The 13,741-nt window shown below is 37.3% G+C and overlaps 1 protein-coding gene across 2 annotated transcripts in view; it reads right to left on the bottom strand.

Annotated features, from left to right (window-relative positions):
- Positions 1-13,741, bottom strand: part of LOC149804381 (anaphase-promoting complex subunit 1-like) — a 253,928-nt gene that overhangs the window by 165,199 nt on the left and 74,988 nt on the right. For both annotated transcript variants that reach the window (XM_089939582.1, XM_089939590.1), the window contains 2 exons: positions 8,415-8,475; positions 4,116-4,303 (listed from right to left, as the gene is read on the bottom strand). In XM_089939582.1, coding sequence (XP_089795708.1) covers positions 4,116-4,303; positions 8,415-8,475 — 249 coding nt within the window. The remainder of the gene's footprint in view (positions 1-4,115; positions 4,304-8,414; positions 8,476-13,741) is intronic.

The following is a 13,741-nucleotide window of genomic DNA, read 5'->3' as shown; positions in this document are numbered from 1 at the left end:
CAAGTACAACCCAACTCCCTATCTCCATAAGGATTAAATGGTAATATGGGAATGAGATGTGGGTATTGAACTGATCCCTGTTCCCAGACCAATAATCAAAACCCAGTGATCAGTTCATCAACCTCTGATCTGATGGATGAGCCCATATTAGATTCATCTCATCTAGATCTCATTAGATTCATCCCATTTAGATCAATGTCCTCCCATCTCAGAAAGGTACAATTTGCTGATCTCTGTCACCAGGACACAAACTATGAGAGTGTACTGCTCATTGCTAACAAGAGGCACAACGCACTCTCCGACAGTTTCCCTCCCTATGGAGGTGTCAAAGATTGATCCCTAACCAGCACTGGCAGCTTCATAATGAATGTCATGGATTCTTGGATTTAGGCAATCTCTGAACTATAATGGTTGTGATACATTCCATCACAACTGGGGCAGTTGTCTTTCTCAACATGGGAAGAGACTCCTGCAAATGGAGGGGGTCATCCAGTAACGATGAGGAGAATGAGGGTCCTGCTTCCTCCCTCTGTATCTGTGGCAACTTTCTGTGAAGACCCACACTTGACATATCCAGAGACAATAAACTGGACGCCTGACCATTTGCGTCCACAACCAGTGCATAATAAGCAGGTGAGTTGTGTATCCTGCATGTAACTGCACTTACCCATACCTTACGACATATTAAGCTCTGAAAGAGGAAAATGTCACACAAAAGATCCTAAACTAATACTTACCCTAGAACTAGAAATATGAAGGGGAATATAATACACTAAAGTACCAACAGCTAAGCAAGGTGCAAAAATAAAAATAAAAATTCAAAATTAACAAAAGAAAACAAAGAAGATGCTCAAATAAAGGAAGGACTCAGGAAATAAATTCTCAATTGACATTAAAAATAATACATGATTGTCCTTAAGGACATGTAAATTTGACTAAGGTGAAATGCATTGAGCACAGGTTATACCCACATTGTCCAAGGTAAATAGAAAAATATTCCATATGTTGGCTAAGAAGTCAGACTAGGATCATGTTCTTTTCAATTATAGCTCATTAATACTCCATTTGGAGAAGTATGTGTGTGCGTGTGTGATTTGAATTTTTAACATAACTTTCATAATTTTTTAGTCATATTGCTACGATGTCTGCAGTGTGACAGTTTATAGTGATCTCTAGCACAGGGGCATCCTGCTGCAGACATGTCGCATGATGTCCCACCTAGTCACATTATCCTGACACCAGGTCGACCAGTCCCAGCACTAACCTCTTAATGCTGAGTGCCAAGAGAGGCAGCAGCTAGTATGATTTTGTCAAGTCTTTGGTGTGACTTGGCCAGGGTTCAAACCCCTGACCTCCCGCTTCCAAGGCAGACACTCTAACCACTAGGACACTGACAGAGTCATTTGGAGAAGAAAATAATTTGTCTGCACTGGGGGACTAGGAGCCTGGGAAAAGGAAAGCAATGCACCTGTAGCTGCTAATCTATTACTGCTTTTAAAATGGGGCTTAAGAATGGTAAAATGATTATCCAATCAGATGTAATATCACCTCATTAGTATGCATGAATCCTGTTTACTTTCATCATAAAAGATTTTGATGACATTGGCCTTTATTCCAATTCTGATCCAAACTGATCAGATTTATGGCTTTTCGTAAAAACCATAGTTCATTTGATGCAAGGATCTTTTCATTAATATTCATGGATCTTGCTCAGTATGTTACTCATCCAAGATTTTAATAATCTATATTTTAGTGTACATCTCTGTCAAAGATATAAGGAACTGTCTATATCCCTGTAAATAAACATAATTAAATCAAATCACTTACGTTAATTTTATTCTAGAGCAGTGGGGAGAGGGGTGAACAGTCCACCTTTTGGTGGGGTAAGGGTGGCAGTTGCTGCTACTGCAGCTTCCAAACATAAAATATTGGGGCATATCTCTTGAAGCCTAAATGCATCTACCAAAAAATGCTCATTTCTTGGGTAGCCCCTCTAGTGGTATAAGAGCCAGCTACTAAATCAAAAGAATGGGAGTAGTGGCAAAAATTGTAGCGAAAGGAACAAGTGTCTGGTTAATGAACAGAAAAAAAGGACCTGCTGCTCTCACCAGCCTGGGTCTCTAAAATCGCTCCATTTAATTTTAATGAAAAAAATATGCAGGCATAATTTGGTAGAAATGAAAACACACAACTGCTGCAAATGGTTGATGGTTGGGGGAACTATTTGTTGATAAAAGTCGATTTGGAGGGAATACTGTAATGTTCTCAAAAGCAGAGAAAGGATGCACTTTGTTGTCTATGCACTGCCACTGTGTGGAAAGCAAGTGTAGTCTGTAAAGGCCTCTGCTGCCCTTGTGGTAGTGTTTGGGGGCACCACAAGCTAGTCTATACAGAAAATAGGGCCAGAAAAAGACTAGGGTTTCCTTACAACAGTTGGTGGTGATCCAGCTTCCAATCTTGAAAAAACTTAATCAGAAAAAAATATCGCAAGGTATATACCTGACCATGGCACATGCACAACCAGCATGTGCATTACACAATGAGTATGAAGCATTGAGGGCTTTTGGCCCCCTTACCGCACAAGCAGAAGGGCACTGCACCAGCTCTGGCAGCACCTCAACTACGAACAGGTAACCCACACAGAGTTTGAAAACGGCAGCTTTTATAAAAGAGCTACACAAAAGGCTGGGCATAAGCCAAAGTCCCTAAAAACTCATCTTTGCTCAGCTGGCCTAAGGCACACAAAAAACTGTTTGTTTTCTAGTGCACTGGTTTTAAAAATTAGGGTAGGTAATGTTTAATTTTATTTTGTTTTTGTGGGGTTTTTTTTAAAAACATTATACGTATTATAATGATTAGTATATATAATGTACTAAGCACATCAATACTGGGCTAAACCAGCTCAATTAGTCAATTTGATACACAATTCAATTTCAGGAAATTTTTCTTTGGAACTTTTTTTTTTACCCTGAGGGAAAAAAGTACAAAGGTCGGCAATGAAAAATGGGGACAATCAGCCAACCAGAAACACATCTGTACTACTATTTTTTTTTCTCTGCCACATTCCAGGTATAAAGTGATGCATGCTTAGTCGGACAAGTAATGAACAACTCTCTGACATCAGAAACCTGTGGATACAATAGTCAGTTGCAAGCCAACTTTCCTTCACATATAGTAAACATCCAGCTTACACAATAGCACCAAAATTAGAACATTCACATGGATATAGTAGTGTGTGGATTTTCTTCTTTCAAAAATATAATAATTCTGGCAAATTTTTCAGTTTCATCATAAGATTACCAACCTGTGACAGTGAATACTGAAAAGGGCTGGGAACTAATTACTGCAAGGCTAGTCATGTTTTTCCATTCTGACATGCATCTTTCTGCAAAAAACATTTTTGCCACTTCTCTTGTATTAAAAACACTGTTGGCAATTACATCATTACAAGAGCTACCCATGAGATGAGTACATTTTTTAAAATGCCAAGGCGTACAAAGAGATACACCCAAATTTGTTCAGTTGCCTTTGAAAACCACAGAAGCAGCCCAAATAAGCTTACTTGTTTGCCCCTTCATGCTGCTACTAGTCTGCTTAAATTGGCTAAGAGCTATTCCTGAAATGAAAGGTGGCAGTGTTTCTTCTAGAAGGCACTTATCAAAGTCCACCACTAATTAAATTTTAATTGGACTGGTCAAATCAGAACACTTTGGTGAGCCCGGATTCTGTATTACCCTCAACACCTATATACAACTAAGCATTAGTGTCATTTTCTCCCTGTGAGAAAAAAAAAATCTGCAACATATGATGGCTTAAAGTAAAGTAACTTTTAAAAAGCCACAATTCAGAAAATGAAAACCAAGAAATTCCACGAACAGAACATATACTATGCATATTAAGGCTTTGTTTTACAGTATTATCCAAAACTAAACATGACAAAAAATGTGATTCAGAATTTACTTAAATTGACCGACTACAATTGTAAACATTATTTTTTTATTAGACTTAAGCTATGGTTTATGGCAATAAACTATTCTATGTTACTGTCATTCCCCTACTGTCCTGGGAAAGAAAACATAATTTCCAAGAAACTGGAAAACTTATTTCCTCCATACTTTGCATGTGAAAGCAAGCCGTGATGTATCATATCCCATCAACCCAAGCAGACACCTGATGAAGAGGGACCACTCCGATTGGTTCCCTAGAGTGCCAGGGGTGTTGCGGACTGTGTACCATTTCCCTATCATCTGCAGAGCAAGGTCTTTTGGAAGTAGGTGTTTCAGTGCTTTCAGGCACAGGTCAACTGTAATATAAAATATGATTATTTAGGAATGAAGTGTCTCACCTAAAATGCAGCTTTGACATCTATTACAAAATTCTGCATGAGCACTTCTCAGTGATGTCATTAGCCCAATCATACATATGATGCCAGCTCAAGCAACACTTATGTTCAGCACTTCAAAAAAGTCACAACCAGTACTTTAATAAAACTTGCCTATTTCAAAACTTCTTGTTAATCTGACAGCAATAATAATGGCAACCAAATAAAGTTAAACCATGTTCCCTGCCTACCAATGTGACATCTTAGAAGTTCACAATAATGACACCTTACTATGACATTTAAGACAGCTACCTATCAGACATGAAAATTAAACAAGTTTATTTGCCCTAAATGGAAATCCTTAACCTTAAATATCAAAAACCTTGAATGATACATGTAAAATCTTGACTGATGCATGAGAAACTATCAAACTGAGAAGCAGAAGTGTGCTATGATTGGTTCATCCCTGTACATAAAACAGCTTTACAATACAGTGGTCATCTTAGATTTGTAAAATCTGCACTAAAAAACAAGCATATTAGCATGAAATTTAGCAATTTATATATTCATGCACTGGAGTTTCCCTGGTCAGTCATACCAATACAAAATCATGTTATTACCATAAATTTAAATACGATCAACTGCCAGTTGTTGAATGCAATTGTAAATTATACTTATTTATTCTCATGCTGTAGTTATGCCAAGTACACAAGACAGAAGGCTGTGCACAGTTTTTGATCCATACCAAAATTGTAACATGACTAAGGAGATGTTGACCTATAACAAAATACTGACTGTAACTGACTGGTTTTCAATACTGCAAGGAGATTAAATATTTGCTGCTTGTTAACATACATAACCTTGAAAAATCATATTAACTCTGTGATTTACCAGACAAGAAAAACCTTAGTCATTGCACTGCGAACATTTTCATTGATCACTTTAGAGAATCTGCCACTGTATAACAAAGTTCAATCATGGATTATGCATGTACCCCTCCAACTACATCACTAGATATGAATCTTATCTATGAAACAAAGCCTAAGCATATTTAAATGTGTAATTTGTGTGATTTGGATTTTTAATATAGCTTTAACAATTTTTCAGTCATATCGCCACTATGTCTGCAGTATGACAGTTTATAATGATGTCTAGTACTGGGGCATCATGCCGCAGACATGTAGCATGATGTCCCACTGAGTCACATTATCCTGACACCAGGCCAACCAGTCCTATCACTAACCTCTTAATGCTGAGCACCAAGCGAGGCAGCTGTTAGTAACATTTTTATAAGTCTTTGGTATGACTAGGCCAGGGATCGAACCCATGACCTCCCACATCCGAGGCGAATGCTCTAACCACTAAGCCACCGGAGAGATCAAACATATCTAAATATTATGAAACATTTTAATCATAATGGCTGAACAGCAAACAGTCTTCACCGATAACATGATTTTCAAATTAGTGGTGGGCATACTGGGTGCCAGATTTGCAACATTTTCATTTAAGACCAAGTTGACTTTATTAGAAGTATTTCGGTTAAAAACCCATCATGACATCACCATCCATTCGCTTGGAGGTGAGACAGTACTATTTTCAACACAGCCATACTGATTGTATGAAAGGAACCATTTTCATTTCGAAACAACTAGGTAATCATTCCAAATCTATTGGTGAAAATCCATGCTGATATGGTAGCCATATTGTGGGTCAATTTGCACTGTTTTCATTTTGACTTTCCATTTAAGTGAAATAGCAATAACAAGACTTTCAAGATGGCTCCCATGGTGACCATGCTGAGCATGAGATCAGCAACACTTAATTTTAGGACCAAGAAGACACTCACTATAAGATGTCTTCTGGTGAAAACCAATGTTGATATGATTTTCTATTTTGGAGAGTAACAAGAATTTCAAAATGACTGGCAAAGTGGCCATAGTGGATATTAGGTATCCACCATTTCCATTTAGGACCAACCAGAAATTATAAGAAGTCTTCTGGTGAAAGTATATTGTCAAATGACCAGCTATCTAGGAGAAGAAGTGCCAACAAGATTTCCATATAGCCATTGTGGTTGCTATAACGGAGATTCAGACTGGCACCATTTTCATTTTGGACCAATTAGACATCATAATAAGTCTTACAGCGCTCATCATGATCGTATATTCAGGTAGTGATCAAGATTTTCAAAATGGCAACTGTGGTGGCGATATTAGGTGTCTGAGCAGGAACATTTTCATTTAGGACCATCCGTTCAGGAGGAGTAATAACAAGATTCTCCAGATGACAGCAGTGGCAACCCGCAATGGACATGCAAATGGGACCAATTTCTTTCAGGACCAACTAGACATCATGAAAAGTCGCAGGTTAGTGTTAGGACTGGTCGGCCTGGTGTCAGGATAATGTGACTGGGAGGGACATAATGCTATATGTATGCAGCATGATGTCCCAGTGCTAGATATCACCATAACCTGCCACATTGCAGACATCATATCGATATGACTAAAATTGTTAAAGCTACATTGTAAAAAATATCAAAGATGTCCAAATCCAAACTTTGTTTCAACTAAATAATGAACCATTCTTTATGATGCATCTATATATCATGTTATATTACTATACGGGCAATAGTGTCCAAGAACCTTACCAAAACATTTTAAATTGATTCGAAGCATGAAATTTAGGTAAATGACCTAGTATCTCTCATGATGCATCAACATACCAGTTATGTGACTAACAAGACATTAGAATCAGAGAAAATGAGTAATGCTAAGGTTCATATATGTCACTGGAGCATGGAATATTGGTTACACTAATTTGCAAAATGTGCAATATATGTGCACGTATCAACAAACTTGTCAGGGCGCCAGGTGGCAGTGGTCTTAAGTGCTAGCCTTTACCAATCTCTGCCATCTCACCTGTCAGTGTGGGTTCAAGTCTCAGGCTTGGCCAATGTGGGTATGTGAGAAAGCTTGCCAGTAGCTTCCAATGGGTCCATGGTTCTTACTGGTGTTTTCCAGAGTTCTTCCTCCACCAGATATACTGGCCACCATGTATAACCTATCTTGCACTGAGAAATAGCATTAAACCCAAAACAACAGCAACAAGAAACTTGACATCCAAATGATTGGTTTTTTTATTAAGGTTTTATTAATATTACAGCATTTTCTTGTCAAGATGAAGTTACACAAAACACAAAATTTTCTTGGTTGTTCATTATCCAAAAGCCAATCTAACAGATCCCTAAATAATGTTACCCACACTGGGCATGCACATCTCTAAATAATGTTACCCATAATGGGCATAACGTCCCTAAGTAAAGTTACCCATACTGGGCATATAATCTCTAAATGTTACCCACACTGGGCATATAATCACTAAATAATTTTACCCATACTGGGCATATCATCCCATAAATAATGTTACCGATAATGGGCATAACATCCCTAGGTAATGTTACCCATACTGGACATACATTGCTAAATAATGCTACCTATACTGAGCATATCATCCCTAAATAATGTTATCCATAATGGGTATATTATTCTTATGTTTTACACAGAACATTATAACATGCTTAACCCCTACAGGTCATCCTATGACTATATATATATATATATATATATATATATATATATATATATATATATATATATATATATATATATATATATGTTAGATCCACAATTTGATAAAGAAAAATTGGAATTCATTTTGGCATGATTTTGTTTTTATAGCATTTTAAACTCTGTAGATTAAATTTTGCATAAATAATCATAAAGAACATAAATAAATATACAATTAGAACAATTACAGTACTAAAAAACCATTTGTATAAATCTCCATTAGAAATATAATGCAATTATCCTATACTGTCAATGGCAACATAACTTTTAAATTGAACTGAAAATAAATATAAGAATTTACTCTTTTCTTATATTAAAATATAGGTTCTTACATAACTTTCCAAGATCTAAATGGTCCATGCTTTGATACCCCATGGTCCATAATACTTGCAGATGACTCACAGAACTTAAGTGCGAGGCCACAATTACTTACTACTGTATGTAAACACAGAAATACATCTACTTACTGCCAGGAGACGATGTTAGGGGAGGTAAACCTGACCGACACAAGCTCCCATTGACTAGCTCCTACAGAGAAAAATAAAATTATGAGTCCCTGCAATCGAAATTTAACTGAATTTTCCTCTCATTTTCCTTAAAGAATAAATATTTATAATTAATGACATTCCATATTTACTGACTTACAAATACAGGATTAAACCTAAGTTTACACTACTGATGCAAAAGAGGTCAAGAAAAAAAAATCAGAAAAAACAGATGACATTTCGGTGATAAAATCATAAATCTGGAGTGGAAAATATGAATAAATGGGGAAAAACTGGGAATAAACTGGCATCCATAATATATGCAATTCAACAAGAAATGTCTCAATATACCCCCAAGAACATGATGCCTAACAAGACCTTCTCAGTAAAGCAGTCTATTTTCTTCCCTAAGTTAGAGCAGTTCTCAGTGTAACAAAATATTATGCTTTGCTATTGTAAAGCTGGAAAACATGCATATAAAAAATTCAGAAGTTATATTCAAGACTGATGCAGTGACAGTAAACATTATGTTCAACTAAAAAGTTTGTAAAGTACTCTTTGATTTAAATTACCTTCAGTAGTTTCACAAAATGCAGTTCGAAACCATATGGAGATCAATGATTTCAAGCTATTTCTCCTTTTAATGTAATTCTTGGACTGTTTTTTTTTAATTCACATGATCACAACCATCATCTCTCTCACCATGAGACATACTCAACACATTATTATTGCTCTTCCTGCATCTCCCCATCCAAGAATCTGAATATTCCTTTTTATTCTTATGTGCTCAAATTTACACCTTTTAGGATGTTTACTTTCCCTTTTGTCTTAAACATGTATCACTGTGATGTACGTCATTTTAAAAAAAATTCCATATGCAATATCTTGATCACGAAGACATTTTGCAAGAAACAATATGCACAGTTTGAAGCATCTGAGGCACTCGTGCAAAATTAGTCTGGTTGCATGACAAACTCCACTAAATCTAATATGAAACCCAGTACCAAATTAACATGAACAAGCCAGTATACAGATTTTACTGCAACAATCATAATTTCTAAATTTTTGCTTTTATTATGTAAACCCATATTTTAAAGGTCATTTTCATAAGACATACATTCAAACTGTAAGGGTTGGCAGGTCTGCAACTCTCAGAAAATAAGGAAAAATATAATCAAGTCATTCCAAAGCTATAGAGCAGAAGGCAAATTTTGCTGCAAATGTTTCTCAGAGACTACTCAATGTTAATAAATAAGTTCAGCTATCTTTCAAATCCCATCCTCTCTGAAGCATAAAAATGTTCTCTTTCCCATCTATATAGCACATAGACAATTTGAAGTAACTCTTATCTCCTCTAACTACAGCCAGAAGGCTACACATCAACCAGATGTTTAACAGTTTAAGCCAAGAAATAAATCAATGAGGATTACCACATTTACGCAGATGTGAGTATGGGGTTTAACAGAAATATGATTGGGCAAGTATTCACTAAAACTAAATTTATTCCCCATCATGAATACACTCCCTGATCATATTAAAGTTAGGAGAACAGATAACTGGCCGAGATGAGCATCCACAACAACTGGATTACAAGTCTGACACTTTACCAACAGACCTACTGTGGCACCCAAAAGAACTCATAACTGGAAACTCATGAAGGTTGACTCTGCATGCCATACGATGGTTTCTATAATGCTTCTAATTGATTTGATTGGTTGGTTGCTATGAGTTTAACACCATTTTTTAGGCTATATATGGCATCCAGTGTATATTGTGGAGGAAAACCCTGGGATCCATGTGAAGCTATTGGCAAGCTTTCTCAAATACCCACATTGGCCGAGCCCAAGACTCAACCCCATGTGAACAGAGGTGAGATGTCAGTGATCTGTTAAGGTGAGCACCTTAGACCTCTCAGTCACCCGGGACCTGACCTTAATCAAAACATCACATCTAAATCTGAGACTCACAGAAATTGATCCAATAGAGAGAGAGAGCTGAAATTTTGATGAGACATATCTGGTCTTGCAAAATCTCAAGAGTATACAATATATTATCTTCCACTTCAGTCCTGACAGTTAGACTAAAGACGTCATATTTTATTTTCTGGCCATCACCAAAGAAGATGTTTCTGCGGCCCTCTGTTTATTTCAAGTAGTGCTTTGAGTACAGACCAGATACTGCATTGGCACCTCTCTTGACATATCAATTAAGAAGAGAGAGCAGACAACCACTTTTGGTTGCCTGAAGACAGGAACCAATTTTTGGTTATGATGCTTGACCACAATTAGGACCACAGAACCATCAAATCTGAACTAAATCCAGTTCAGATCCAACAACACATGAATATGCAACTTACACTGGATGCCACAGCTAAGACTAACAAAAAACCATATCTTATACGATTTTTATAAGAAAAAAATACTCTGACCCTCAACTATTGCTGACCAGCTGGTGACCATGCAGATCATTGTTTCCAGTTTGGGCTTTTTCTGAGGAATTCCTGCTGTAAAGCACTGATTCTCTTGCCACAGTAGCAGAAACAATTTTATTTCATTTGAGAATGCAACACAATCTAGAAAAGGGGAGCCACTAGGTAAGTTGGGCAACCTGCATAAAAAGACAGCCATGAAAATTTTAATCTGCTACCATGCACACAAGGTGATAATGAGGTCTGGATCAGTAAAAATGTTATATATGAGGTGGATAAAAAGCTATGCAGGAGCGAGACAATGCTTTTTCCTATTCACTAAAAAAAAACACAACTTAGAATGAAAGTTATTCCTGTAGATCACCAAATATGATATCACCCATGTATTTCTGAAGACTGGCATCCAGATACTCAACTATGTTGACAAGCTTTACCTGTGCAGGGTGATGACACAATTAACATTATTTTTTAATGCCAGCATCAATGAAGAAACCAAAAAGAAATGCATGGAATGGATCACCCATTCATGTTACAGATAAAGACTCATCCTAGCCTACCAAAGGCTGGGAGGCTTTGAGAAGGAGAAACCTATTTCCCTTATTCAACTTCCTCTGAAATTGCAGGGCCTGCTGCAGAATTAAATCAGACTGAGGCCAAAACTGCAGCTGTTGGGCAATGTTCACCCTTCTCTCTTTTTGTTGATGATTGTCTCTCCATTGCAACAAAGATGGATGTGACCTAAATGCAGGCACGTGCTTCAAAACAACTTCAATGTTTGCAGCAATAGCATAGAATGTGATGGCTTAATTGGTGAAGACAAGCAGAGAAAAGGCATTTCAACTCAATGGTTTTAAATTAGATGAAGCCCTAACCATGGAATAATCAGTGGCCCAGTTAATTACTTTGGTAATATGGGCCACAGACCCACACTGATGATTGCTGCCCATTTTATTTGTAAGCAAAAAGCTTATGTGATGCCAGGTCAAGATGAAGTAAACCGATATTCCACACAAACTTTGAGTTGGTGTGAAAAACATGGTAAACTATCTTATAAAACAGTGGGGTTGACATTTTCACTGCCATCATGTTTTCACCCAAGTTTAGAAAGTCAGCACACTAGGTGTTCAAGTGTGTGCAACACCTGTGGAATGCGAACAATGATGAAAATTTGGTCCTTAAAAAGAAAGCCTTCAAATTTCCCATGTTACTAATCTTGTCTGAAAGAAAATCAGCAATTTCTGTAATCTCCACTTACTAATGGATTAGCTGAAAGGATGTTCCTCCTCATCTTCATTGTCTCCTGAAGACAACCTTGTAGGCATTGCTCGTAGACAGTGAAAAAATTCCGTAAATGGTAGGGACAGAGAAAACCAATTGATCAAGGTTGTCTCTGCACTCACTGTTGGAACTGTCCTCAAATGGCATCCTTTCCATGTCTCCATAGATCATATCTAGTGGAATAGACAAGGATGTTTCTCGCCCCTATGTGCAGCACTGTATCGGTCTACATGTTACATCATGCATGTCAGGCCTACTGGCAAGGAAAGCAACAATTTGTCATGGCAGTATGGGCAACCAGAAAACATGCTGGACAGTAGACTTGATGGTTCCTCAGCAACCAGCTGAGTAGAGTGAGTAGCAAAATGGAGGTACTGATTAGATGGAACCCATAGGACCCTGCATATAACAGTATGACTGGCATGGGTTGTCAATGCAAAGGTCCTCTTGTTGTTAGTCAAAAAGGACAGATCAACAAGATCTGACAGTAGTATACCCCATGTGCCCATACTTGGACATATGGGGGAACTTGCAATGGGCTTCCATGGAATGAGAGGGCACTCTACAATTATCTCGAAGATTTTATCATAGAGATTCAACATATGGCAGAATAGAAATTTCCCTGAAGTAAACAATGACAATGTCATTTCTTTTACAGGTTTCCACATTCGCGACTCAAAAAGAATCTTGAGTGAGTGCTGCACATGCAAGGTAGCAATCAACTTACAGTTTGCAAGTCCAATATGACCAACCAAACCCATACAGTGGCCAACAGGAAAGGTTGATCAGCTACCTGGATGGCATATTATGTGTCTTCTAGACACAACAAAGTCAGATTGTAATCCCACAAGCTCAGTTTCAGTGTCACTAGGCCATGCACTGGCAGAAGTATGGACTTTTAAAATGGGGTAAAATCCGTCCCCTTCTTGTCAAATCTCACAATGACAATGTTGAGTACAGAGCTCTAGCATGATATGAAGCATCCTCAATTCCAAATGAGAATGAGGAGAATAGCTGGCCACACCTTCCATAGAGGTTATTTCTTAATGTTAAAGTGATCAAGTAATATAATTGATAGAGAAAGTTCTAAGTCAAACAAGGGCTGCAGCTCCATTAGATTTGCAATGAAAAAAAATTTACAAAAATCAAGTTTGACCTAGGTCTTCCCAACATCAAACCTCATATCAGATCGGCTTGAATCCATAGTGGCCCTCAAAAGTAACTGAGCACAAAGTTCGCAGTAAGTGGCATGTGACTGACATGATGAAAAAGAATGGACAGCTTTATATGCCCTCTCCATACATAAGGTGCCATAAAACTAATGAAGAATGGATTTAGGAATATTGCTTTGATCTAGAAATAACCTGCAGATTTGTTCTCTTGAAGAATCCAGAAATCACTGAAAAGAACCAAGCACAAGGAAAGTGAGAACAACTTATTTTTAAATTAACATGGCTAAGCAACTTACTGGAAATAATTAGGGAAATTAGCATGTGCCTCATTCTCCTATGCAAGGATATTACCATGATGGCAGCAAATTTGGATATTGCAAAGAGTTAAGTAAATCAAAAAGATAAAAGGAGATTCTAAATATGCAGAGTTG

The sequence above is a fragment of the Sinohyriopsis cumingii genome, chromosome 2 (assembly GCF_028554795.1).
Source record: "Sinohyriopsis cumingii isolate HCF-2022 chromosome 2, ASM2855479v2, whole genome shotgun sequence".
NCBI lineage: Eukaryota > Metazoa > Mollusca > Bivalvia > Unionida > Unionidae > Sinohyriopsis > Sinohyriopsis cumingii.
This window is presented reverse-complemented; position numbering and strand designations above follow the sequence as displayed.